Raw genomic sequence first — 26,013 nt, forward strand, 5'->3', positions numbered from 1 at the left:
AGGCACAATTTTCCAAGTTGCAGCATCATTGGTCTAGTGGTAGAATTCGTCGTTGCCATCGACGAGGCCCGTGTTCGATTCACGGATGATGCATTCATTTTTACCCCGGCAAAATTTAATTTTGCTCTTAGTTTTCTGGATTTACTACTATTTTCTTTTAGTGGAAAGAAGATAACTATTCTTTATTTAATTCTGGGGAATATTACCTTACCCACATAACAAAAATGTGCATTTGTTGGGTTGGTGACATTCCTATTTAACCAGCATCAACCCTTCGTCGCATATCCATTCTACTATACTACTCCATGACCCGTTATACGGTATTGCAGGTTTTATCTTACTGTCTGTACTTTATGTTGATCGAATAGTAACTTAGCACAACTACCAAGTCCCACCTCAACCACTCAATAGGACAGCACGCAGACTCTCCACCTGTCCCTTGAGCTGCTTAGGCTGAGCCGACCAGTCCTCATACTTGATAGTTTCCGAGTCCGTAAGCACCAGCAGATAATCCGCAACACTCGACCGAACCTACCACATAACACAAACTGTTAGTATCATGGGAAGCGGAGTGAGAAGAATGGGGTTGAATATACCCGAGGGAAAGGGTGCAACAGCATCCCGGTCAACTTCTTGAGAACATCCACTCGCAGAGGCTCGACCCTGGATAATGCCGCATACAGTTTGACCGCGGCTTCCAGTCGAGCCATATTCGAGGACCTGAAATGTGATCGCTGGGCCAGGACGAATAATTTCCGGAAACTGTTCCAAAAAAAAAAAAATAGCAAATGCCTGTTAGCGATTCTAAGGGTACATCTGGTCAGTGAAGAGGGGGCCACAAACCTAGATTCTGCCTCTGAGGGCGTGGTATTAATGTAGCTATCAATGAGAAAGGCGAGGAACTCGACAGTGGGAATTGCGTAGCGGTCATCTTGCAGGTTGTCACCCAATATGGTTGTCAAGTCTTGCACAAAGGTCGTCAAGATCATGTGTCGCTCGGCTGGTGTAAATGATTCCAGAAACCGAGTCAGAGCCGATCGAGATGCCCGGACGAGACCCTCAGCTCCCGCAACTGCAGAAGTGGCGAGGCCCTGTAGCAGCGGAAGACGCAGCCAGTCGATGCGCTGCAGGGTGAGGAGCTGCATGAAGTACTCTTGCGATGAGACATGGCTGAAATGCTCGTATTTCCTGTTGCAATTAGCACCAGGCCCACATCCAGCAAATGCCGAAACAAAAAGGAATTGATTACCGCTGAAGGGCCGGGAGATCCTCTGCCGACTCCCAGAAACTCTGCAGGCAAAGCCATGCTTGTAATCTGACTTTGTCGAGTTTTTCGGCTGTGAGACGGCACAAACACCCGACCAAGTTTTGGACAAGTGGTGAGCGCGTCGGTGATTTAGAGTCTCCTTGTACGAGGGTGCCTGCAGCTTGGATTGCCTCCAGTCGAATCAACGATCCAACATCACCCCGTCTGTTGGTGGTATAGTCATTCAGATACTCAAGAAAACTATTCGCAAGTGTATCCGTGACCACTATAGCGCTGTTAGTATTAACTGTTGAACATCCTCCCGGGGGAAATATACCTGTATATGGCAAGACGTTGGTGGCCAAACACTTGACCGCAACAACTCGCTTCTCTATAAGCTCCCCTTTCCCGGCACAGCGGAGCAACTCGGTTACAATGTCCTCCCGAAGGCCACCATTTGCATCAAGTCGGTTGAATACAGCACCCAAGGCTGAGATCTGGCCACGACCTGTTGGTAGTCTCCATGAAGTATGGAGATGAGAAAACCAAGCCTGCACAGTTTGGTGCACCTTTTCTTGTGACAAGAGGGGGAATAGCTGTGATAAAGAATCAGAAGAGGCTTCAATAGAAACATCCTCGCTTCGAGATACACTGAGCGAAAGGATTCGAAGTGCCCGATCAAGCAGTGCCTCCGAGGGTCGCACCAATCCCGCTGTGACGGTAGACCGAGACAGCGAAGAGATTAAACGAGAAAATGCTTCTGCGGTCAATTCGGGACGAGAAGTTTGAAGGGTTAAATCGTTATCGGTGGGAGCCAAGGGAGAACCGAAAATCTCCCACAAATTGGCCACTTGGGTAGACACACTCTTCGATTCAGGCGTATCCCTTTGATCTGGGAATTTTTCCCACTGACCGGTAAAGGCATCCGTGGCTGCAGCCATAGAGAGCACGCAGCCGTGTCGCGATTCTACATCACTTCGAGGGATGCTGGAGAGCTTGCGCAGCAGTCGATCCAACACCGTCCCCAAAGATTCGAAACTCCGCTGTGTACTCAAATTTCCAATAGACCGTGCTGCATGTCGCCGGGATTCGGCATCAGGAGATCCAACACCTCTCCAGTGCACCAGAGCCTCCAGGAGCGGACTCCAGTAGATTTGGTCCAGCGATGCCGTGGCTTTGGCAACATCATTCAGTGCGCGGGATCGTCGCGCGACAGCATGATAATCCACGACCTGGACAAGAGGAATGCCTTCGGCAATGGTATTGGGGTGCCGGCCAATCAACTCTTGCAAAGCAGCAGATGCACCGCGCCGAATGTTTCCAGAGGGGTCTATACAGGCTGCACACACTAGTTCCACGGCCAGCTTTTGTAGGACATTAACTTCCTGCTTTCCGGACGACGAGGGGATTACTTGTGGTTGTAAGGCCAGTAGCTCTGCAGTCGTATATTTTCGAGACATGGCCCAGATGCCAAAACAAGCAGCATCCCGCACACCAGTTCCCACAGAGATGCCCGTCGATGACCTCTGCTCAAAGTCAAGACCGGAGACAAGGGACTGCAGAATGTTTGGGAGTTGATAAGTTGGAGGCGCACGCCGGAAAAGAAGATGGGATAAAGTCAGCATTAATCCCTGCCACCGCTGAGCGTCGACGGCACTCAAGTTGCGTTTGAGCGTGTGCGCGCCAATTTTCCGCACCTCGAAGGGAGTCATCAAAGTCCCGTCGTCCTTTTCATAGAGTATGTTTTCTCCCAATGAGCCGATGACAGCCTCAATGACTTCGGTTGCCATTTCTGGCTCCAGCTTGAAAGCGATGATGCTGAGGGCTTTGCTAGCAGCAAATCGCACAGGGGTGTCCTTGTCGGCAAGAGCAACAAGGAAATAATCAATAGCCTCCTCCAGAACCGTAGACAATTGATCATCCGTAATCCGGCCGTCCCCTCGCTCGCTGAGAGACAAAGCCATGGTAGTGATGTTGCGAAGGATCTTGACGATAATCTTTCTGGCCAAGGCGGAAGACTGAATGGTAACAGAAACCTCGGACTCTCCTTGAGAAACGCGGAGAGTTTTTTCGAAGACCGGGATCAGCAAAGGAGCAAAATCCTCCACTTGACCCGATGCGCCCAAGCGGGCAATAAAGGAAAGGACTCCAATGCAAGCATAGACCGAAGGCGATTCAACATTCTCTGCTGGTTGAATAATGGAAAACGCCCAATTTGTCAGCCCAGAAAGCATGCCAAGTGCTTGCATATCCCCGCGGAGAACAAGACGTGCCAACAGCGCCGTGGCAGCCTCACGCTCCTTGCCCGACGCACTGATATAGTGCAACGACACTGACAGAAGGGATTTGGCGACCATCGGAGTCTCGGGACGTAACCAATCTAGCTGCTGCAGATTGGCATAAGGCACAGGGATATCATCCGATGATAACGAAGCCAAGTCAAACGGAGCGAGCAGGAGATGGGAGAGCCAGACTAGCATCATATAGCGTTCTTCCCAGACTAGCCGCCGCGACTCGGACTCGATCAGATGGTCCATGGAATGAGAGGAGTGGTCCACGTCCCACTCGATAAATGCCCGCAGCATCGCCTCAAGATATTTGGGCTCATTGTTCAAGAACCGGCTAATCACCTTGACGCCGCGGACTTTGCAGAATGTATAAAGAAGCCTGCAGATCGCTCTGGGAAGGGGATACACTGATGAATCCTGCGTTGAGCTAGCGACAGAGCCATACTGGTCGCGATGCTTGACCAGAAATGCCAGAAACGCATCCACTAAAGGAGGCAGAAGCTTCTGCAGATGCGGATCCAAGAGTTGGGGCCATTCTTGGAAAGGCTCAAGCTATCATACATGATCAGCGACTGTCTCTGTAAAATTCTATTTGGGTTCAAAAAGATCAGGATTGACTTGTGCAGTCTTACCAGCCCGACTAGCTTCTCCGTTTTGGAGACTTGCACCCACTGGCGTGGGGTGGGGGAGGAGGGGCTTCCATGTTGGGATCGCCACAACAGTGAGGGCAGCTTGGCCGCGAACTCCAAGACAAGATCCCCGGATGCCCGCTGCAGTTTCACCTCCCAGTCCTCGGCTGCGTCCATGGCGGGAGATGGGTGATGCATCAACGTCTTGCCGAGTCGGGAACAGCGTCAACCGTGGGTCGTATCATGTGACTTATATACAAATCAACAAAAGAACAAAGTACAGAACAGCGTAGGATGCTAATAATTTTTACTGAATGACATTGATCATAATTTCATTGTATCCTATTTTTGCTGGATAAAGATCCCCAGACATCAGAGTTGTTCCTACCCCGAGGAAAATAACGCCTCAATCAAAACATCGAGGCGCAAACAAGAAATAAAGATCGGGGGGCGCACAGTTGACGGAGCTAACGGCAAAAAACCGACCGTGGGACTCGTGGCCCGGGGGATAATACCGCTCAGCGAAGACATGTTGGTCCATGTTGATACGGATTCCGCCCTGATGAAGATGAGAGAGACAGAGGACGTCCAGATTCCGCATGTTGGTGCTAATGAACTTGAAGACAAGATGCCACTCTTCTCTATGAGAAAGCATCAGACCCTCCATAGTGAGGTACGACATATTCTGGTGCTTCTCGAGAAACCGGAGCAACGCGGGTACGGTAACAGGAAGATCGACCAAACGACATTTCTGTAGTTGGTGGAAATGAGTTTGGTCCGCGATACTAGTAAAGAGATGATAGTATGTTTGGGGCACGTCCAAACTATCATGGTCGAAGTGGAGGTCCAAATCCTGTAGATTATCGGCCGCGCATTTTAATAGTCTCGTCACGCCGGAGAGGTCGCCGACTCCAAGCGCCTCATCGTCCTCGGACTTCAAGAAGCTCGGCGTCAACAACGAGGCTGTCCTCTCCAACATACTCCGATAGATCCGGCTTTTGGTCCCCATCCCCGTCGAGATACTCAGCGCAAGTCTTTCCAGCAGCAGGCGCATGTCCTTCTTATCGTCGCTGTTCTTGCTGATCTTGCTGATCTTGGCGAAATGCGTAGCAAAATCCTTTGCTGGGATGCTGCAGCGTTTATAGGGGATACTTTCGCGATTCAGATCACGGAAAATGTCCAGTGCTCGGACAGTCGTCGTGCTCTTTACCATCGCAGCCAGTACTAAATAGCAGACATGGGAAGCCCACGGGAAAGTCAGAGGCCAGAAGATCTCGTAGGGACTCCATCTCCTGTCGGGCGAAGTCATAATCCAAGACTGGAGTTTAATCTCGTCCAGCGAAGAGAACTCATTCAGTGCACATACCAGCGTCTCGATGATGAACTCGTTCGAGAGGGCATCGCGAGTCCTTTGCTGTTTCTTCGTCCACGCGAGATCATGTTGGGATATCGGCCACCTCTGGAGCGGGATCATAGTCGGAGGATCTTCTGACACGAATATTATCCCGCAATCGCGACCCTCATAGCTATCTTCTTTGTTGTAATAGAGAACTTCCTTTCCGCTTTGGTCGTAGCTGATCGCTGAGATGGTCAGGTGGCGGACGGCATTTCGGAAAGAAGGATGCAGAGCGCGGGTGAGCAGAGCCATGAGACTCTCTTCTGTTAAATCTGTTTCCACGTGTGAGGCATAGGACAGGAAGCGAGGGCCGAGGCATCGCTCGGCGGCGCATTGATTCATCAGCCGGAGGCTCTTGATGGTGTCAAGATCGAGGTTTTGAAGGATGGTTTCCCAGATCTCGGAGGGCAGGCGACTCCACAACATGACATAGGCAAATAGGGGGTTTCTATTTGAAGTCAACTGGTATATCCATGGAGATGTTGATGGTGGGTTTGTGGCTGCCTCGTGGCAGCCCTGTCCTATTTATATGCCCCACGTGGTCCAAAGGCGCCCTGGTCGAGCATCCGCCTCACTATCCCCTAAGTCAGAGAAATGATTGTGGCAGTGCTCTATTATTTTCTCATGCGACAGACATGATACTGACCATGAAGATGTAAAAATTGAAGATCTCTCTCTTCAAATCCTTGTCATAATCAAGGAGAAAGTAAGCAATATTAAGATGTGATAATATGCTTAATCTTAGTATGGGATTTTCTACAAGCTTACTTGGGTAATCGGCGGTCAACATGCCTGTTCAATGAGGTAAAATCAGGGACAAAGAACAGTCACCATGCGCCTCCCAAGCCCGTCTATAGATATCTGCGGACCCCTGGCGCATGAAACATCAAACACAAAACACCAACACTATTTGAACATAAACAAATATTTTCAAAGAAAAGCAAAGCAAGTAGAAAGAAATCAAAACAAAACAAAGCACATCAGGCTCATCCACGGGTCGTTCAATTCAGTAAGACCATTCAAAGGTCCTCATCGTCGGTCTCCTCATTCAGACCACGGAACCTGGGAGCAGAAGGGGCCAGATCAGAAGCCACCAGCTGGGCCATACATTTCCTGACATGAAGGACAGAGATAGCCACAGCAAAAGAGTTCCACACATCCTGTTCCTCCTCGGAGACATCAAACTGGCCCAGGTAATTCACCTTGACCTCCAGATTCTCCACCCAGACCTTGGACTTCGGATTGGTGTCAAGGGAAATGATGGCAACAATAGGCCCACAGGCAAGGAACCCGACCAGCATCGGCCAATAATTGTTGGCACGGGGGCCACCCAGCGATGCCAGGTGGCGCTTGGCCAGCCGCTCCAGCTTCCGGGCAAGCTTGGAGACGGCTGCGAGCGTGGTCTCGTCCTTTTGTTGCGTGTACACGGCGTGCAGGGGGCTCGTGGCGGGACCGGTTTTGAGGTCGGCGTCGTTGATGGCCCAGCGCAGGTACTTGTTGATGGCCTTTTGGATGACCATTTCGGGCTGGATCTCCAGCAGCTGGCAGTCACGCACGTGGCCGCTGATCTTCAGGAAGTCTTGTAGGGCTCGGAGAGCCGAGAAGTCGGAGTTTTTGTGCGCCTCGAACAGCAGATCTTGATCTGCGTTCTGGCAGTTGTTCTTGTCGCCGTCGGTGGTAAAGAGCGAGACCGGCAGCGTGGGGAAGTCCTTTCGCCAGTGGCCGGGGATCAGCGGCTTGCAGCCGCGCGTGGCCATGTTGAGGAAGAGGTCTCGTTCCTCGCGTCCCAGGTGGGTGTCTTCAGGAATTTGCACGGCCTCGGCTAGACGCTGGGCCTTCTCGCGAGTGAGCTCGTACACCAGCTCGTTCCGCTCTGCTTGCGGAATCACCACATCTCCATCTTCACTGGCATCGGCTCCGGCATCGTGGAAGGTGACCAGTCCGTCGTCTTGTCCCTTGGACTTTCGGGCCTTCTTGCGAGGGGGTGTGAGAGCTGCGGGAGGAGGGTGAGGGTGGAGCCTCGACTTTGTCTGTCACAGAAGCTTTCTTCTTCCGAGACTCGAGCTGAAGTGAAGGCGAGGGCGAGGGCGAGGGCGAGGGCGAGGGCGAGATCTCGGAATCACTTTCTTGTTCCGAGGAGGCGACGTATTCTTCGTCGCTGTCGGGGGTGTGTGGGGATTTGCGCTTCCTCTTGGAGTAAGGCGTCGACTGAAGGCTGCTAATGTCTTCCCGGGGCTGCAACGAGGGCTTGAGGCGGGGAGTATGGGGTTCTTCGGTGGGTTTCTCTTCAGCCGTGCTGCTCTTGACCCGCTTGGAAGGACGAGAGGAATCCTCACTCTCGTCCTTGTCACTCTCTGGTGACTTTCGCTTGTGTTGCATCATCTCGGTGATGACAGCAGACAGAACGGGACTCTCGCCGTTCTTGTCTTCCTCGGTCTTGCTCCGCTTGAAAGCGGGCTTGACTTCCTCGTCCTCGTTGTCATCGGGAGACGGGTGTTTTGATACCCGCCGGGAAGGGCTCGGCGAGGGAGCAGGCTTGACAACAGCCTCCGATTGATCATGGCCCAGATCCATGATCATATCGGGAGAACTGTTCAAGAAAGAGAAAGAAAGAGGGTCGGACGGGCGAGGGGAGGGAGAATCCGGGCGCGATGACTGCGCAGGCTGAGGAGTATGAGGAGGGCCGGTACAGCCCGAGGAGCGGTTGTCGGTAGAGGTGGTGCTGATAGTTGCAGCAGACCAAAACCAAGGAAGAGAGCAAGGGTAAGGTGAGGCCACAGCACGATCGCGGCGAAGAGAGAGGATGGGGGGAGGGAGCCGCACAACCTCAGCCTCAATGGAAGCGACACGGCTTTGTTCGAGGGAGGGCTGCTGGGGCTCCTCAACGTCCAATCCGAGGGTTGCACCGGCCCTGGTCAGCAACGATGGGTGATGGAGCTGTCCCGGAGCAATATCACCCTCGCACATGCCCGCGGCACGGGCAAACACCTCTTCCTGCTGCACGATGTCCAGGTGGTTGGTGTCGACGACACCTCCCACTGGACCTCGACGAGGCCCAACGGTCGAGGCAAAGATTCCTCGAACGCGCCGGAGCATCGTGATAGGTGGACCGGAACAAAGAACAAACAAAGAGAAGGCAGAGAGAAAGAAAGGAGAAAAAGAAGAGAAAGCGGAAGGTTAAAATAGCGAAGGGGGGTGGAAACAAAGAAAAGAGAACAAGGCGAAGTGAATGCAGAGAGAAAATGGTGAAGAGAGAGAAGGATAGTGAGAAAAGATGAGAGAAGAGCACAGGTTTACTGTAGGCACGAAGCGATGAGAGCATCAATAACATCAATAACACCAACCTCAACAATCACAGCGCTGCCTACGGCTGGGAGGATTAGGCTGCTCTACCAAAACACCATCACGCCAGCAGCGTAGAATGTATTAGGTTGTATTTGCACATCACAGATACTCATTCACTCGACATGGCTCCCACACTACTGAGTAGACACTGTAGGACCATGACTAGATAGCGGGCATCATCTTCATCGTTCCTCATTGACCCCCTTTTTAAAAGACACCCTTCATCCATGCTGTCGAGCTCTGTCCCGGACAAGTCGACAGCTCGAGTATCATTCTACCTGGCTCCACTCCACGGTAGTAACACCAGATCGGAGAGCGGCGTCGTGGAACCAGTCGAATAAACCCGGAAGGAAAACACAGGAACAAGCAATTTCGATGCGCAAAAAAACAAGACAGAAAGCAACCAGGAGGCTCGATTATTTCAAGTGAAGTCGGCGAACAGAGCATGCCAGCGAAGGAATCCGAGGTGTCCACACCGGCACTCAACAAAACAGCCATGGGTATGTAGAGCAATTTGAAACAAAAAGCAAGTGCTGCAAAAGGGCTGAGAACATTTCGAGCCCAGAGAACCCGGTCGTGTCGGTATCCATCCCCGATGCACGGAATCAACCACCCTCTGAAGAAAGAACAGGGACAGGCAGAATCGTTGCAATCAAAGGGACCGAGTTCAAGCAAAGTCGGCCGTGTAAGAGAAACCGCGGAACTCTTCCTGCATGGCTTGCGACAGCACTGGACGGGAGGAAAGCGGTCAGTATTGAATTCTTGAATTCAGCCCAATAGCCACATAGGATTTATCCTTACCAGATTGGACAGGCGTCAGAACCGGCGTCACGCTGGTGAATTCCTGGTCGAAGTTGCTGGTATCGGTAGGACTGCTAATAGTGGGGATAAACGGCGGGGGAACCCGCTTGTGGTAAATGTCATCCCAGTTGATGTTGCGGAAGAACGCATGAGACATCACCTCCTGAGCATCGGTAGGCCCGGAACCCAGTCGCAACTCGGGCTCGCGGGTCAGCAGCTTCTGAAGAATAGAAACCGAGTCCCGAGGCATGTGGATGGGGTAGAGAGGCTCGTCAGCAAGAATGGCGTCGTAGATTTCATCTTCATCTTCACCACGGAACGGAGACTGTTGCAGAAGCATCTGGTAAATAAGAACACCAAATGCCCACCAGTCAACAGCCCGGCCATACTTTTCGAGAAGAATCTGCCGAGCCTGTTAGTTCACAAAATTAGAGGAAAATCTTGTTGGGAGACGCATACCTCTGGAGCCATGAATTCCGGTGTACCACAGAATGTTCTGGTCTGAGAGCCATACCACATGTTCTCCTTGCACAGACCATAGTCGGCAATTTTGATGTGGCCATCCAGAGTCAGTAGAATGTTGTCAAGCTTCAAATCACGGTAGATGACACCGTTCTCGTGGAAGTACTTCAGAGCCAAGCAGACCTCTGCCGCATAGAACCTGTAGATACAAAGTCAGTAAATCCGAGAGGGGGTGGGATGGAGGAAATTCAATGGCTCAAGACTTACTGTGCCCTCTTCAAGCCGAACTGGCCGCGTTGAATGTGCAGCATCAGATCACCACCACTAATGTACTCCATGACAAAGTACACACGAGTTTCAGTCTGGAAACAGGCGTGTAGGTTGAGAAGGAACGGGTGACGCTCCTTGTTGGCGATGAGGAACACACGCTTCTCAGACTTGGTGCTCTCCACCTCATCGTTCTCGATGATGAACTCCTTCTTGAGGACCTTGATGGCATACAGCTTCCGGGTACTCTTGGTCTCAGCCAGCATGACCTTTCCGAAGTTACCCTTTCCGAGCACGGCAAGGAAGTTGAAGTGATCAAGCCCAATCCGGGTCTTTGGCTGTGACGGCGGAGGAGCCTGTTCCTTGGCGGCAGGCACGACTTGCTGGGGAATAGGTTGCATGGGCTGCTGTGATGGTGGCATCTGGTAAGGCGCAGGCGAGCTGACCTTGGGCATGGGCTGGGCCGGGGGAGGCTGCTGGAAGTTGGCGTAGACGGAGGGGTCGTAATGGGCGTGGGGAGGTTGCGGGGGTGGCTGCGGCTGCACGGGACGGCTCATTTCGGCTAGAATTTCGAGTATTAATAACTGGGACGGAAATAATCCAGCGTACAGCTGGATGAGAGGACATACTTGGTGTTTGCTGGGGAGTGCGCAACCCAGTGGCCGCGGCGGCCGCGGCGGCGGCAGGTCCCGAGCTGGTGGGGGATTTCGGGGGGATCTGTGGGCGCGGTGCAGCCTGTGCAGCAGTCGTTGGTGACTGTGGAGTCATATAGGAGTTAGTCGCAGCGCTTACCGCTTCGGCCGAGGCTTGTCTGTGCATTGCGCCGTAGGGGCCCTCGGCGGGTTTCTGAGGGTATGAAAGGGCGGCATGGTCTTGAGGGGGTTGCGGCGCACCGCCTGGCCGGAGGGTACGGCCACTGAGACCGGAACTGACAGAGGTAGACTTGTTATGATTCTTGGCGCGGATCAAGGTCTCCAGGATCTGGTTCGCCGCTTCCATCGACATGCCGCAGAAATCAGGCACAAGATGAGTACAGTGAGCGTGGCAGGTAAGGCCACATTCTAAAGAACCAGGAGTAAGTATGATTCGTATCCGATATGGGAAAATGGGATTCATGATGCTTTGCATACCGGTACATCGCTTGGCGTTTTTGCGTCCGAAAGGCAGAAGATACCCGCAGTGGCAGCACCAGTTTGCGGAGATGTTGGAGAAGCCCTCGAAGCGATGAGGGATGCGGTGGTTGATCTTCTCCTCGTCGGGGTCGGTCTCGTAGTTGGCCTTGCTGATACACTTGGTGACCACCTTCTGATAACACTTGCGGTGGCAGGTGTATTTGCAATCCGCACACTGCATTCCGGCAGCATACTTGAGGAACTCTCCACACAGCGCACAGCGCATAATGTTGTAGAACTGTTGCGTGACGAACTTGTGGCCCTGCTTTTCGTGAACCTCCTCCTTCTTCTGCCGCACAGCACCTTGGCGGTTGAGACCAATGTCGAAGGGGCGGCGGTCCTTCAGTTGCTTGGCTATATCCTGTATTAGCGCGCTATGTCTGATTGTTGATCAAATATTTCCTTACCGAAGCTCATGGAGAGATGGATCCGGCCGACTGGCTCCAAGGCAAACCAGGAATCGATCATCACAGACGGCGGAGCATTCGAGCCCTCTCCATGGTGTTGTCCCGAGGCGCCCGGTCGTCCCGATCCGGGGCCATGAGAAGAGCCCATGGGAGAACCTGACTGATCATGTCGCGGCATGCCCGACTTGTCCATCTTATCTGCCGATACCCATCCCGAGGTGTTGAGTTCCGTCTCAATCTTCTTGCGACGCATTTCCTCTGCGATTTCGGAGATGCGCACCCACAGCATACCGATAGGGGTCGGGCGGTCTCCCGATTTGTCGTAAACAGTGAGTTCAATCTCGTTCGCCTTGTCAATATCGATTGAGAATGCTTCGTCCAGCCACTTATCAATCCGAGTGGCCTTTGTCCTCGCCTTGACAGTGTCTTCCACTTTGACAATGACAAATGTCTCGGGGCCGCGAGAGAATCGTGAACTCGCGGCATGGTCAACATCCTTAACGGCGTGGATGCGCATGGTCAAAAGACCGGTCAACGGCTTGCGCAGGTTAGGGCTGCTCAGACTATCATCTGTTGGAACACCAATTAGTCAAGATCAAGCCGGGCATATAACGCCCCCGGGACACACATACCATCTGGGGTTTCGGTCGGCTCGATATCCACATGAAGATCCTCATAGCGCTTCAAAGCCTGCTTCAGCAGCTGGATCTTCTGGTTGCTCTCAATGCGACGGCCCTCGGCATCCGCGCGACTCTTTCGGTCGCCTTCGTCCTGGTACAAACGGACCATCTTCTCGATACCCGCCTTGTATTGTTTCTCGACACTCAACTTGAACTCGAGTTGAGACAGCATAAGTTGAATCTTCGGCCCGAGATACGCGGTGTCATATTTGATCAAATCTGAGACACAGACCCAAGTCAGCCTTCCAAATTTCCCACGCGACATTTGGTCCCTGTTTATTCTCCAACCTCATTCTTGATCGAAAGCAGGAGCAGAGACTATAGCGCAGAAAGTGCACTCCAACAAAAAAGAAACATACCCAGCTTTGTGTAATTGGGCCTAGCCTTTGGGACCGGGGCATAGGGCCGCGGGTCCGGGAATGGAGGGCCCGAGGGCATCGAGCCGGCACCTCGCTGAGCAAGACCCTGGGCATCACCATGTTCGCCCTGCTCGCCAGCAAAGTATCCGAGGTAATCTTTCGGGGGAGGGGTGGGGCCTGGCGGGCGACCTTGCGGATGACGCTGGTCCGTGGGCGAGCCGCCGCCATCCTGCTCGATTCGCCGGATCTGCAGCTCTCGCATCTTCTCCTCCAGGTAGGCAATGTTCTTGCGGCCATCGCGGATGTTGGCATCGACTCGCTGTTGCACTAGGGGGTTATCGGTCGACTGCCGCATATTACTGGCCGCAGCGATCAGGGCCTTTTCCCGCTCGATCTTGCGATAGACCGAAGCAATGATCTCGTCCCCGTCCATGATGGCAGGTCCGAAGAAGCGATGGGGGAAGGCTCAAAAGTCGAGGTGGGAGGGCCAGTCCGGGTGGGATGGGGAGTGTGGGAAGGTGTTTCGCGGGGCTTGTTGACAAGGGGGGTAACCGGGGCGGATAATGCCACTGCGGAAAATGTAAGTCAGGGCCGCACGATTAAGAGAGCCTCGACACAAACCCAGAAATGAATGGAAGAATCAACAGAATATTAAGAAGAGATAAAAAGATAGAAAAGAAAGATAAAGAATGAGGCTCTTAGGAATGTTATTTTTTTTTTCGGATTGTTTGATTAGATCATCGAGACGCTTCTCTCTCTTTTTCTTTCCCACAGTATACACACGCACTGATGATCGATAAGACCAGAGGGGGGTTTTGTGGCAAAAAAAGAAAAACAATATATATAATATACTATAATATAAGATAAAATAAAATCACAGGCGCGAACATGACCTGCATTGACATCTACTGAAAAAGTCGACTCCCTCTCAACCGTGGAAAAGACGTCCTCGAGAAAAAGGAAGACTATCCACAACCACGGATTTGTCCGAAACAAAGAGAACAAGATCCAAAAAAAAATCAAAAAAAATCCACAGGGCTTACCCATCATGATTGGCAGACATTTGGGTCTGAATGTCTCATCCTTGACCACTGCAGGGCTGATGGCACCCTGATGAGTTGAGACCCAGTTGGCTATCGTCACCGCTTCAGATCGAGAAGTGAGAAAGTGAAGTGAAGGGCCAAGTCAGTCCAGCCTGATCTGATCGGCTAATCGTGCGACCGTTCATAGTCCTGGGGGAACCTCCCCTTGCTGCGTACATGGAGGGGGGATCCTCGTTCAACTCGGCCTGAACTGGAAGTGGGACACATCGCACACATTTTTGCTGCGCCTCGATGGTGATTCAAGTCACTCGTGATGTCACCAGTCTCTTAGTGTGGGAATACTCGATAAGTCGATCGCTCGGTAACTCGAGATCTGGCCGAATGTCTGCAGTATACAGGTCTATAGAAAATCCATACCAAGAACTAGGTATAGAATGGGTATAAACTGTTGTATACTCATCTTGCAAATCTATGGAATGCCCTTGAAGATCTATATACAAGCATCTGCGCATACCAGGGTGGTGAAACAAGTAAGGGAACAATGTAGAAAGCAAAGTAGTGGTATTTTGGGCCGAGGTTACTCATTACACCCGGAGTGATCTCGACGTTTCGACGTTGACGCCATTGTCTTGTCGATGTTGGGGGAAAATGACCCAAGATCCACGATGTTTTAGCAGATCCTGACCGACTCGTTTTTGATTTTGTGATTGATTGTGGGGATGATTGGCCGAGAAACAGCGACAATGCCATTCAGGCACCCCCACTCGCATCCGAGAAAGGGAATTGCTGCCCTTTTCTCATGCAATCCATCGGCCCAACAAGAGGAAGAGAGGCCCTGCATGGAGAATGGGCCAAACAATGATGCCCTTACTCCGATCTCTTGGAAATCTTGGGCAGCAGAAGCCAGCTGGTAGCCATTACCCCATACAGCCCAATACAGATCGGGTGCAGGACCATAGTGCCCACTTTTTGCGCGAGAATACCCGTGAAGAAGGGCGACACCGCCCCACCACTGCTCCCCAGAGCGTTGACGATACTCAGGCTAGAAATGTGCATATTCCGCGGGAGCAACTTGGTGAAGACCGCCGTGGCACAGGGGTAAACGGCGCCCAGCAACAAACCCAAGATGGCGACCGTCACGGCTTCTCCGATGACATTGGGGATAAGCCAAGTCAGCAGTTGAAACGCGACGGCCCCGGCAACCATCATGACCACGGAGATCTTCTCACCCAGCTTGGACGCCGGGTGCGTCAACACAAACCGACCGACTGTGATCCCGGCCCAGAAACCGGCGCTTACGTACCCGACGCGTGACGGGTCGCCGTGGCGGTAGCTGATCAGGAACGAGACGACCCAACCAGACACCGAGACCTCGGCACCTTGGTAGGCGAAGATGAAGAGTGCGCCGAGCAGCGTGGTGCGGTCTTGGAGAGACTTGCGCAGCACCTGTGCTCGGGTCATGGGCTCGCCATCCTGGGTGCGGCGCGAAGCAGTCGGCCGCAAGGCCATCTGGGGCTCAACTTCCGATTCGTTCTCGAAGTTGTAGAAAGCCCAGGCCGAATAGGCCAGGTTGGTGATCGACACGGCGAGGGTAATGGTATAGAAGAACGACCAACGAATCCCGGCCGACACCATGGCCGTGGCAAACAGCGGCGCGATCGTACCCCCGATACCATAAGCGCCATGGAAACAGCCCAGGGCCGTGGTGGCATTGGCCAGATTGGCACAATACACATTGTTGAGGGCCAGGCCCAACGCCATGCCGAACCCCATGAAGAAGAAACAGGTCACGACCACGGGGAACGGCGGCTGACAGGTGATGACGATATAGCTGGCTGCCAGAAGGGAGAGAGCAAAGGCATAGCTCTTGGCACGGCCCAGCTTCTGCTCAATGGTATACGTGAGCGGTGCTGCCAGGATGAATCCCAGCGCATTGGTCACGAAGACCAACGAGACAACGGCATAGCCGATGCCATAGTACTTTTCGATGTATGGGATCAAGGCACCAGGCGCACTGTCGTTCATGCCATTACCAAAGTTCATCAGGCAGGCACTCAGAAGGCGCCATTTGGTTTTCCACGAGACGGCCGTACGATCTAGGGCCCATTCCGCGGCCATAACCTCTTCCGTTTCGTTAGGCGTTGGCAGCCGGTTTTCCAGCTCGCTTGGGGTGGGCGAGGACGGGCCCGTAGGAGGCCTTGCCAGGTCATTCAACTCATAGTCAGATGGCGCCTGAGCAGCGCCTTGCTTATCTTTTCGGACAGCAGCTGGTGGACTGGCGACGCGAGAAGAGCTCTCGATCTCCAAGAGAGCGCCGAGACTTGAAGCCATGTTGAGAAGACCGTCTAGGTTTGAAGGAGTATCAGAGGAGAAAAGAAAGATTTCTGCAGAAACAGCGAACCCCCCAAGACCTGGAAACCATTCCCCGCGGGGCGGCAGTTTTCCCCATCGAGCGAATCCGCCTGAGGGGCTGCATTAATCAGTCAATACCAAAGGTCCCTAACTATAGTTAGTCAGCATCTCTGCTCTATAATCGTCACAGTAAGGCTGTCATAATTACCAAGCAATGCCCAGCTTTGCCAGCTTGGAATCTCCATGAACATCCATGGGATGCTGGGAGAGAGAGAGGGGTGAAAATGTGGAGCCGCGATAAGCTCGAAATTTCTCCGACTGCCGTTGACTTGCATTGCCTCGACTCTACTCCCCTCTACTTTTTCCCTCGATCTCTCTTACATATCGCAGTAGTTATAATACTACTCCAATTACTTGACAATGGGTCCACCGCGTCGAAAAGTGCTCGCCACAGCGGAAGAAACCCTGACCCCGCCAGACGATCTCTCGGAGAGCCAGCGGATCGCCCGCGCCATCAAGGCCACCGGCAACAACATCTACCTGGTGGAATTGCCCAGCAAAATGCAGATTTTGGTCGAATTGCCTGCCCGGTTTCGGTCTACCATTTGGATCAAGCGTGGATCGTATGTCGTGGTTGATATACAGGCACAAGACGAGCGGGACAATAAAATTGGTGGGGAGATTGTCAACATCGTGAGGGACGAGAAGGCGTGGAGAAAGGCGCATTTCTGGTATTTTCTTTTCCTTTCGCTTCATGTTTCCTTGAATGTCTCCAATGGCTTATTGTTTGGTGGGCTCGTACTAATCAATATATCTGAACAGGCCAAAGGAATTTCCGAAACAGCCCGTTACTGCAGCCGATTCAGACGTTGAAGACGAGTCTCGCGTGGGGCAGATGCCATCCTCGGATGAGTCGGACGCATGATCAAAGAGATCCAGCCTCGTTGGCGCTATTATTATGGTTCAAGCGCGACGGACATGCCGCCCAAGGACACCGGTGACACATTCAACATGACTTGAACACGAGTCAATGCCTCGATTATTCTTCATTGAGTATGAACCTTGGTGCGGCCACTGTCTATGTCGCCAACCCCATTGAGCCACACGCCAAAGACCTGCACTGCAAGCGACAGCACAACAACCATGGAGCTCGAGTTGGTGCTGGGGAACACATTCCATGCCCATTCCTGCAGTGCCCAAGCGGTATATACAAGAATCGGATGAAGGCCTGCGCGCCAGAGAAGGAATGGGGTAGCCCACGCCAGATAGGCAAAGAACTGATAATGCAAGGACCTGGCGCACAACAAACCAATGGCAAGCGAGCTCAACAGCACAGTCATGATGAATGATCTCGAGAGAGCCATCGACCGCTGCCGTCCCTGGATGATGTCCTGAAGGAAGCGAAGCGCGCTCGTTGTGGAGGGTCTTAGCCATTTTGTGGAGAACACAGCCAACAACAAGACATGCAGCACCAGCAGAGCCAATGAGAACTCCTTCGAGAGAAAGACTTCTTCGCCTAAGAACCGCCAGTTCACGGTCCATTTGAACAGGAATTGCCGGGACAATTCGAACGCCCGAGAAATATACCCCGTAGCATTGGCCTGCAGGAAAGGAGCTGCGAGTAGGACCTGTTGTTTTATATATTAGCCCCCTTGGTCTCAAAAAATCTTCTGAGTGGTCAACAAGAACAAACCTGAATCAGTATAGCCACTGTCCCAAGCGTGACACTCCGCGTCAACCCCAGACCCAGCAACGTGACGACCGCAATTCCCGGCACAAGCAATAGGAGGGTCATTTTAACTGCCACGCCAGTAGACCACACTGCAACACCCGCCGTCCATTTCCGTGTCATGAATAGGTAAATGGCCACCCACATAGCGAACGCCGCGACACCATCATTGAACATGCGCAGCATGAAGATGCTATGAAGCCGCTTGGACAGACTAAGAAGCGGGAAGAGGTATGGAGGAGCACCTGCTTTCCGGTAGCACGCCACGACGACAATCAGGGTGGCTAGGTAGAGCCCCGCGAAAAGGATCTGTCCGAGGAGGATGTCGCGGCCTTCATCGGTGAAGCGGTAGAGGAAGGTGTAGACATAAACATGGGCGGCGGGGTAGACGAGCGGACCGGTCGAGCCCTTGATCTGCGGGTAGTCGCGTTCGCCGGAGATGTATAGCGAGACCTGTTGCATGTATGTCGTCCAGTCAATCTCGGTGTCTGGAGGTTTTCGTAATTAGCGAGCGCGCTGGCCTGGGGCGTCTCTGCAAAACGCGACGACGCGGACTCACAGGAGATCTTCCATATGACGAGGGCACAGAGAATTGCGTCGCCGAGGATTAGCAGCGGTACAATCCATTTTGTATGCCGCGGATTGGTGAGCACGTTGTAGAGGGCTGTCGTGGCCATGGCGAGTTGCGCGCGTGGTTTGTCGGAGGAATCCAAGGTGGCCTAAGGCAGTATCCGCTTGGGTTCAACAGTGCGGATTGGAAATATACTAGACTACGCGAGATACTTTCAATGGATTCAATTTTTGTGTTTTTGTAAGTCTCGAGACAGATTCTCTGTTATACAGTCCACTGCACAATGGCGACAAGTGCCTGGCCCATATTGAGCACCCCAGGTCTGTCTATCCAAACATCTACCACGCTTCAACCCATTCCCTTCCAATGCAAAGTCCATGGTATCATAAAACAAGAGGGGAAAAAAAACATAGTCAAGTGAAAAGAAGGAAGAGAGAGAAAGAGAATTGACGGGCAGATACTATCGATCTCCCTCGGACGGTCCATTGGTCTGGCGCTGCTCAGCGCCACCAGCATTCCGGAAGCCCAGTAGTTCACCCAGAATTCCCTTAGGCTTGGGAACAGGGCATTCGCGGCCAATGTGTGCCAATTTTTCCGCTTCTTCCTCCATCTGGAGGAATGTAGAGACCTCCTCGTCCACAGCGCCGGATGGTGTCGGATGGTTCGGGTGATTGCTTTCCACCTCCCGGTCAACATCCTTGCGCCGTCTCCGACGAACACGTGGTACTTGTTGCCCGTCTGCAGTGATCATCATCTCTGAGTCGGCGAAGGTGCGTCGCGGGGCTGGGCAGGGGAAGACGTGCGGCATGCCGACGACCAGAAGCGATGCCAGCAACGTGCCGGCGAATAACGAGGTGGTCGACCGCGACCGCGGGTGTAGATGGGGCGGCATTATGTTGGAGGGTAAGGAGAGGCAAGGAGCGAAGGCAATGGAAATGGGAGTTGCAGGGATGTTGGCGTGGCCGGCTACTCGAATTTTTTTCAGGCCATCGGAAGACTCGGTATGACGGGTTCGGTAGGAGCAGAACAATTGGATTTCGATAAAGAGGGCGGTCAATTGACTCGAGAAGAGACACCCCGTCTGATCTCCAGGACGTGACGGTCTCGGGGAGAAGCGAAGTTGGAGGAAGCCAGGTTTCGTAGGCTCTGACATCTAATCTTATCTGCCTCCGGCGTGATTGGGCCAGCAGAGAGACAGCACCTTCAACTGTCTCGTCCTCCGCTCCCCCAGTTCCCTTCTTTTCATTTCATCCAGACTATGGCTTCGCAAAGATGATTCTGCTTGGTTGGGAAGGAGACTGCCTTGTTATCTGACCAATTCCTCTGGCGGAATTCTCTTTGAACACCTCATCCCCTTCCTCATCCCCCCTCATCCACGTCTTCAGCACACAACATGAGTGACCTAGACCGGTACGGCAGTTCTTTATTTTGGAGATGTGTCGCCATATCGATGTATTGACTCGATAATTTTCTAGGGCGATTGAGCAGCTACGGGCCTGCCGCCTGATCCCCGAAAGCCAGGTGCGCGAATTGTGCTACAAGGCGCGCGAACTCCTCATCGAAGAAGGCAATGTCGTATCGGTAGACGCACCGGTAACAATCTGCGGCGACATCCATGGGCAATTCCACGATCTGATGGAACTGTTCCGCGTGGGCGGCGACGTTCCCGACACCAACTACCTGTTCATGGGAGATTTTGTCGACCGCGGGTTCTATTCGCTCGAATCTTTTCTCCTCCTCCTTTGTCTAAAAGTGCGATACCCCGATCGCATGACGCTTATCCGAGGCAATCACGAGTCGCGGCAGATTACGACGGTATATGGGTTTTATGATGAATGCATCCGTAAATATGGCAGCGCCAACGTCTGGCGCTATTGCTGCGAAGTGTTTGATTATCTGGCACTGGGAGCCATCGTGCTGGGGGCCAGTTCGGAACTCGAGCCGACCGCGTCCAGCGCAAACGACACGACGCAATCCACCATGCCGATCGATGACGGCGAGCTCGAAACCGAAGTGCTGAATTCGCACGGCGAGGTCACCATGAGCACCTACCGCCCGCGTCTGCGCTCTTCCTCCAACATTTCCACAGACTCCCGCAACATCTCCCCGCCACGCGACATCTCCGCGGCCCCGGGCCAGCCCGGCATGCCGGTTCGGTCCGGGGCCCCGGGAACAGGCGCCAGCGCCGACGGCAACGGCAGCGCGACAACCAGCCGCACCGGCGCGGTGCTCTGCGTGCACGGGGGTCTGTCTCCCGTCATCGACTCCGTCGACAAAATCCGGCTGATCGACCGCAAACAAGAGGTGCCGCACGAAGGCGCCATGTGCGACCTGCTCTGGTCGGACCCGGACGAGATCGAGGGCTGGGGGCTGAGCCCGCGCGGCGCCGGGTTCCTGTTCGGCGGCGATATAGTCAAACAGTTCAATCACATCAACGGCCTGTCGCTGGTTGCGCGCGCCCACCAGCTTGTAATGGAGGGTTACAAGGAGATGTTCGATGGCGGTATCGTCACCGTCTGGTCTGCTCCGAACTACTGCTACCGCTGCGGTAATGTCGCCGCCATCTTGGAGTTGGGCGAGGATACCAGCAGTGGCGGCACCGTCTCCCGCAGCAATGGCGACTACGGCCGAAGTAACGGCATCCTTGGTGGCGACGCCGCCAATCGCGTCGTCAGCCCCGGGAGGAGATACCGCGTCTTTGAGGCTGCCGCGCAGGATACCAGAGGGATGCCTGCGAAGAAGCCCGTGGCTGATTATTTCCTGGTGAGTTAACACTTGATCCATTTTTTCCTTGGTCTTTCTTTCTTGATTGATAGCTAACTTCTCTTCTCTTTCAGTGATACCATCCCAACCATAGTACCCTTCTATCTTCTCATCGATTCCCTCCCTCTTTCTCTCTTTCTCGGCCGCTTTTTCTACCGTCCTTGGCTTTTTTCATGCCATCCTTGGAAGCGCATGTCGGTGTCCTTGATGCTTTGTATCTGCTGCAAAACTAATGATCATCTATGACGACTGTTTGATATTTGCATCTTTGATTTGATTCTCTGTATTTCAATCTCATAGACCTCGCTAGCTTGCTAAGATTGTAACCACTCGACAATCACTGATCACCTTTAGTAAAGATTCAAATAAAAACAAAGCTTCGGGGCATGGATCTACATATGCCCCTCTGTGTTTGAGACACGCAGCGAGATAAAACCAACTCCTGATCAATCAGATCACAAAACCCCCGAATTTCTGGTATCATGGAGACGCAAAACAATAACAAACCGAGATAAGTAATAAAAAGGCCGACGATCAGCCCGACCATGATCTTGAAAAGTCCGAGGTAAAAATATATCTCGAAATAAGCCAAAAAAGTGTTTGTGTATATAGTCCTCAAATCACTCCCACTGGTCTCCATACCCTGACCCTGGCGTGGCGCCGGGATCTGGCGTAGACACAACTTCGGGTATCACAACCGGAACCTGTGGCTGATGTCCAGGACCGGGAGTTGGCCTATGGTGCGGGCCAGTAGACATTGGACTGCTGGCATCGTATGGGAGATGAGAGGGAGGAGGAGGCTGGTTCGGCAAACCGGGCTGCCATGTACCGCTCCAATCCTCTATCCCGATACCCAACACGGCAGCATTGCGCGACCACCAATCCTGGCTCTCTTGGACCAAGACCTCCGTGCCATCGAATCCCGAAATCGGTGATGCAGTCGAGGTTGGGGTTGTTGCTGGGGCGCGCATTGGGGTCCCAGTCGCATCGTACCAAGTTGTATTTGGCTGCGGCGACGAAGACGGACCCGAAGGTACGAGGGCTGGGAATTGGTACCCGACGTGCGAGATGGGACGGAGATATGTCGGTTCTGGTGGGGGGAAATCGGGTCGCTGAAGCTGGGAGCCTAGGGTACGATGGGCGGCTCGCATGGAGGGGAAGGATGTTGGGATGGTGGAGGCGCTGGGGTAGAGGGGGTTCACGGGTGCCCCGGCCATTGCGACCTGATTTGATGGCAGAGGTTCGATGGGCGCAGCCTGTGGAAGATGGCTTGCAGAGGGGGAAAAGCGACTGGGGCTTGTGGTCGAGGGGTTCAGGCTGGTGTTCGTTATTGAAGAGTCATCCGAGGTGGAGGGGGATGTGGCTTGGTCCCAAGAGCCCCAGGAACCCCATTTGGTATGGGTGTGCTCGAATACAGAATTTGCTTCAGCAGGGAGTTCGACCTGCCATTTGTTGGCGGAAATGTCCAGGATGCGTAGGGTTCGCCGGGCACACAGCCAGCTCTCGGCCATTTCTTCGAGGCTTTTGAGGCCGTGGATAATATCTCTCTGGGCAGTCTTGTCTGGGAGATTGAGGAGGTGGATAGTGCAGGCGGTATGGGCAATATAGACAACGATATTGCAGATTTGTTTGAGCCCATAGGTACGCTTGTATATCCGCAAGAGTTTGGAGATGGCTGCAGCGGCCTGCGTGCATATTTTGCGCGGCGAGACATGCAAGGGAAGCGGAGTGCTGGTCTTGTTATACTTCAAAAAAGGGCGGTAGAGGTGGATGAGGAGCAGTTGGTAAAGCATGTGCATGACAAGTACCTGGGGAAGCTTTCCTTCCTTGGGTTCAAACTCCTTGGGCAATTCCTTTTTCCATGCTTCGAGCCGGGTATGGACGTCGCTCAATTTCTTCAGCTCCGACTGTTTTGCCTGCGCCTTTTCCAGTTCTGCTGGATGATAGAAAAACACCAGAAGATCGCTGCTGATTTCGCAGAGCTTTAATATTTGACGAGCGACTGCGCGAGTCCGAGAGGGCTGAGTGTAATCATGGCCCACACCGGAATCCGTATAGGGCGACCACAGCTCCGTTTCCTCCCGGGGCAAGACATCGAATTTGGGCACGCTGGCGTTCACGGAGGATAGTTGAGGTTGACGGCCAAGGTAGTTCGACCAACACCTGCGTCAAGTCAGCAAGCCATAGAGCAAAAGGGGGACACGATGGGAATGCAGACTTGTCAATGAGGTAGCAGCCCCAAAAGGTGATCCGCCGCGCATCCATTTCTTCATCACTGAGACTATGTGTTCCGAGATTCGTGGCGTCAAGATTCAGCCCAAGATCAAAGGCCATGCGGAAACTCAGACCACTATAGACCCAGCCTTTGCCCTCTCGGCCACAACCAGCTTCTCGCACAGACATTAGAGCAAATGCCTGAACCGTACAAAGCTTTGCATTCTCGTGTTCGTCGTGTTCCAAGACCAGTCTCTTCGCCTCTTTGAAGAAATGATTGCCTGCTGTTGCGAGATTCTTGGGATCATCGAAGGCACCTTGCCACGTGCTAAAATGACAGCCAAGAGCCAACATGGCATTGACCAGCAGGGCAGAGCAGTATGGACTGGAGATGCCGCGGATGTAGTCTTGATGAAAGAGGTCTTTGGCAAGAATGGTGAAGAACGGGTAGTGCCACGTGAAGTACATGGTCAAGAGATGGCTGACCAACGAGTCATCATCCGTGACTCGGGTCCATCGCCTCACAGGCTGGGCATCGGGTTCACGATCAAGGGCAGGAGGCTCCGTGAGTGAAGCCGATTCATGCAGTTCCGAGCCCGGTGGGAGAAAAATGAGGTTTGATGTGCCACCGATAAATTTGCGAGAACCATCCAGCAGTAACTCGCTCATCTTGCCCGCCAGTTCCGACTCGAACTGGTCGGGCTGTCCTGTTCTCTCATCGCCGATTGTTTCATGTTTCCTCTCGGCAGCAGAGGCTTGCCCTCTTTCCCGAGCAACAACCGATTCCGCCACCTCTTCGAGATCATCACATGAACGAATTTGGCGCACTAGCTCAAACGCATCGTCTTCCTCATAGTTCAAGATGGCCTGGATCAAGGCCTGCAAGGTTGTGTTACGCGTTCGCAGCGTATCGGTATCTTTCTTATACACACCTTTACGGCGGTGGTCGGAGTTTGGGTCATATACGCCTGGCCAGGTCAGCAGTGGTTCCACGACAATTAAACAGGGAAGCCACGGACAGGGAGTATGGTAAACCGAAGAGCAAGCCGCACAACTGGGTAGGTTTCCATCGCACTGGACCGGAGTCGTCAGCGAAGGCCGCATGGATTAGGGCTTTTGGATTGCAGCATTACCTTAGACTTCCTGCGGCGGCATGCAATGCATGCGGTGCTAACGCATCGTCTCTTGGACGACGAACCACCACTTTCGGTACTCATGGCTTTAGGGGGTTTGTCATTCGAAGGAAGTTTCTCCGCGGGATCTTCTTTTTATGCTCAGTCTCGTGTCCCCTGGTCACTGGTCCACGATGCAATGGCGTTTAGATGCAGTCGATCCATTGTTCCAGGGAAAAGATTTGCTCAATCAGTTGTTCGCACACCGAGAGAGTGCGATAGGCTATCGCCGGTTTGGAGTACTGGACCATGTTAGTCCATTCCCTATCACATCGCGGGGTGGCTTACGAAGGACCATCGATATACCGGCTACTTTTGGATGTACACAGACGGGTTGGCAACCGCGATGTGAGGCTGTAAGAACCACCTCAGGGATTCTCAATGACCCGCAGTGGAGGCGAAGAGAGCTCCAGGTGTGCTGGGCCTAGGTTGATCGGGACTAGGGATTTGCGATGCCCGGACACTCATTGGACGTGGGAGGAGGAAGTTGGTTATCGCGATAAGCAGCTGACTAATTCGTCTTGGCCTCATTTTGCAGGTGTTGAGTTTACATTCTACTTGGGGGAGTGAATCGTTCTTTAGTTACTATTTTGTAAAATCCAACTTATTATGAAGGTCCTGGATGTGTGGCCCCGTTATTTATCATTCCCATGATCAATCTATTATCTGTCAGGTATACAGTATTTGACAGGGTCCTTATCTATCGAATCCTGGACATCATACTCGTGCAATAATGCCCAATCTGCCCAGGCTGGTAACAGCATTACGTGGGCATTTACTCAAGTATTTACTGTAAGTAAATACTTAAATTATTTTATAATTCCAGGCTATCAATAGAAGGAAAACAATCATCTTTTTCACCGCCACGATCGCTTAACGCGGTCCACCGGGCCACGTTGCTGTGGAACTCCGGCGGGCCCTTTATTACTTGGAGATTTCTGCAGACAGTCCCATTTTCAGAATGACGGTCAAGTTGGAGACGCACAATCCCTTTCATCTTATTACTCATATCACATTCTTAAGAGTGATGGTATTTCAAGTCTCTCCAATGTACATGTATCTTACAATGCATAGTTACTGTCCTGTCTGGTTCTGGTGGAGAAGATCAACCTGTTCT

General features: G+C 52.8%; 10 protein-coding genes across 10 annotated transcripts; 2 read left to right on the plus strand and 8 right to left on the minus strand.

The window, feature by feature from the left end:
- Positions 1-396: 396 nt before the first annotated feature.
- On the minus strand, positions 397-4,340 carry NUU61_003988 (tubulin-specific chaperone D; the record flags this gene model as incomplete). The annotated part of the gene is made up of 6 exons (XM_056654570.1): positions 397-531; positions 597-762; positions 844-1,188; positions 1,250-1,532; positions 1,584-4,086; positions 4,167-4,340. The coding sequence occupies 6 exons, from the start codon at positions 4,338-4,340 to the stop codon at positions 397-399; spliced, it is 3,606 nt and encodes a 1,201-aa protein (XP_056512597.1).
- Positions 4,341-4,569: 229 nt separating this feature from the next.
- Positions 4,570-5,985, minus strand: NUU61_003989 (uncharacterized protein; the record flags this gene model as incomplete). The annotated part of the gene is made up of 1 exon (XM_056654571.1): positions 4,570-5,985. The coding sequence occupies one exon, from the start codon at positions 5,983-5,985 to the stop codon at positions 4,570-4,572; it is 1,416 nt and encodes a 471-aa protein (XP_056512598.1).
- Positions 5,986-6,578: 593 nt separating this feature from the next.
- Positions 6,579-8,655, minus strand: NUU61_003990 (uncharacterized protein; the record flags this gene model as incomplete). Its single annotated transcript, XM_056654572.1, has 2 exons — positions 6,579-7,552; positions 7,683-8,655. 2 exons carry the CDS (start codon positions 8,653-8,655, stop codon positions 6,579-6,581), a joined length of 1,947 nt encoding a protein of 648 aa, XP_056512599.1.
- Positions 8,656-10,987: 2,332 nt separating this feature from the next.
- Positions 10,988-13,485, minus strand: pkcA (protein kinase c; the record flags this gene model as incomplete). Its single annotated transcript, XM_056654573.1, has 6 exons — positions 10,988-10,996; positions 11,044-11,495; positions 11,565-11,960; positions 12,014-12,583; positions 12,646-12,912; positions 13,053-13,485. 6 exons carry the CDS (start codon positions 13,483-13,485, stop codon positions 10,988-10,990), a joined length of 2,127 nt encoding a protein of 708 aa, XP_056512600.1.
- Positions 13,486-14,962: 1,477 nt separating this feature from the next.
- Positions 14,963-16,426, minus strand: NUU61_003992 (putative MFS efflux transporter; the record flags this gene model as incomplete). Its single annotated transcript, XM_056654574.1, has 1 exon — positions 14,963-16,426. The coding sequence occupies one exon, from the start codon at positions 16,424-16,426 to the stop codon at positions 14,963-14,965; it is 1,464 nt and encodes a 487-aa protein (XP_056512601.1).
- Positions 16,427-16,867: 441 nt separating this feature from the next.
- On the plus strand, positions 16,868-17,372 carry NUU61_003993 (putative eukaryotic translation initiation factor eIF1a-like protein; the record flags this gene model as incomplete). Its single annotated transcript, XM_056654575.1, has 2 exons — positions 16,868-17,178; positions 17,270-17,372. 2 exons carry the CDS (start codon positions 16,868-16,870, stop codon positions 17,370-17,372), a joined length of 414 nt encoding a protein of 137 aa, XP_056512602.1.
- Positions 17,373-17,493: 121 nt separating this feature from the next.
- On the minus strand, positions 17,494-18,853 carry alg3 (dolichyl-P-Man:Man(5)GlcNAc(2)-PP-dolichol alpha-1,3-mannosyltransferase; the record flags this gene model as incomplete). Its single annotated transcript, XM_056654576.1, has 3 exons — positions 17,494-18,075; positions 18,141-18,664; positions 18,736-18,853. 3 exons carry the CDS (start codon positions 18,851-18,853, stop codon positions 17,494-17,496), a joined length of 1,224 nt encoding a protein of 407 aa, XP_056512603.1.
- A 354-nt stretch (positions 18,854-19,207) lies between these two features.
- On the minus strand, positions 19,208-19,900 carry NUU61_003995 (uncharacterized protein; the record flags this gene model as incomplete). Its single annotated transcript, XM_056654577.1, has 1 exon — positions 19,208-19,900. One exon carries the CDS (start codon positions 19,898-19,900, stop codon positions 19,208-19,210), a length of 693 nt encoding a protein of 230 aa, XP_056512604.1.
- Positions 19,901-20,140: 240 nt separating this feature from the next.
- NUU61_003996 (serine/threonine-protein phosphatase) lies at positions 20,141-21,519 on the plus strand (the record flags this gene model as incomplete). The annotated part of the gene is made up of 2 exons (XM_056654578.1): positions 20,141-20,157; positions 20,223-21,519. 2 exons carry the CDS (start codon positions 20,141-20,143, stop codon positions 21,517-21,519), a joined length of 1,314 nt encoding a protein of 437 aa, XP_056512605.1.
- Positions 21,520-22,130: 611 nt separating this feature from the next.
- NUU61_003997 (putative C6 transcription factor (NirA)) lies at positions 22,131-24,941 on the minus strand (the record flags this gene model as incomplete). Its single annotated transcript, XM_056654579.1, has 4 exons — positions 22,131-23,673; positions 23,729-24,692; positions 24,744-24,798; positions 24,858-24,941. 4 exons carry the CDS (start codon positions 24,939-24,941, stop codon positions 22,131-22,133), a joined length of 2,646 nt encoding a protein of 881 aa, XP_056512606.1.
- Between the last annotated feature and the right edge of the window lie 1,072 nt (positions 24,942-26,013).

This window comes from Penicillium alfredii (assembly GCF_028826965.1).
Source record: "Penicillium alfredii strain IBT 34128 chromosome Unknown utg000005l_segment0_segment0, whole genome shotgun sequence".
Classification (NCBI taxonomy): domain Eukaryota; kingdom Fungi; phylum Ascomycota; class Eurotiomycetes; order Eurotiales; family Aspergillaceae; genus Penicillium; species Penicillium alfredii.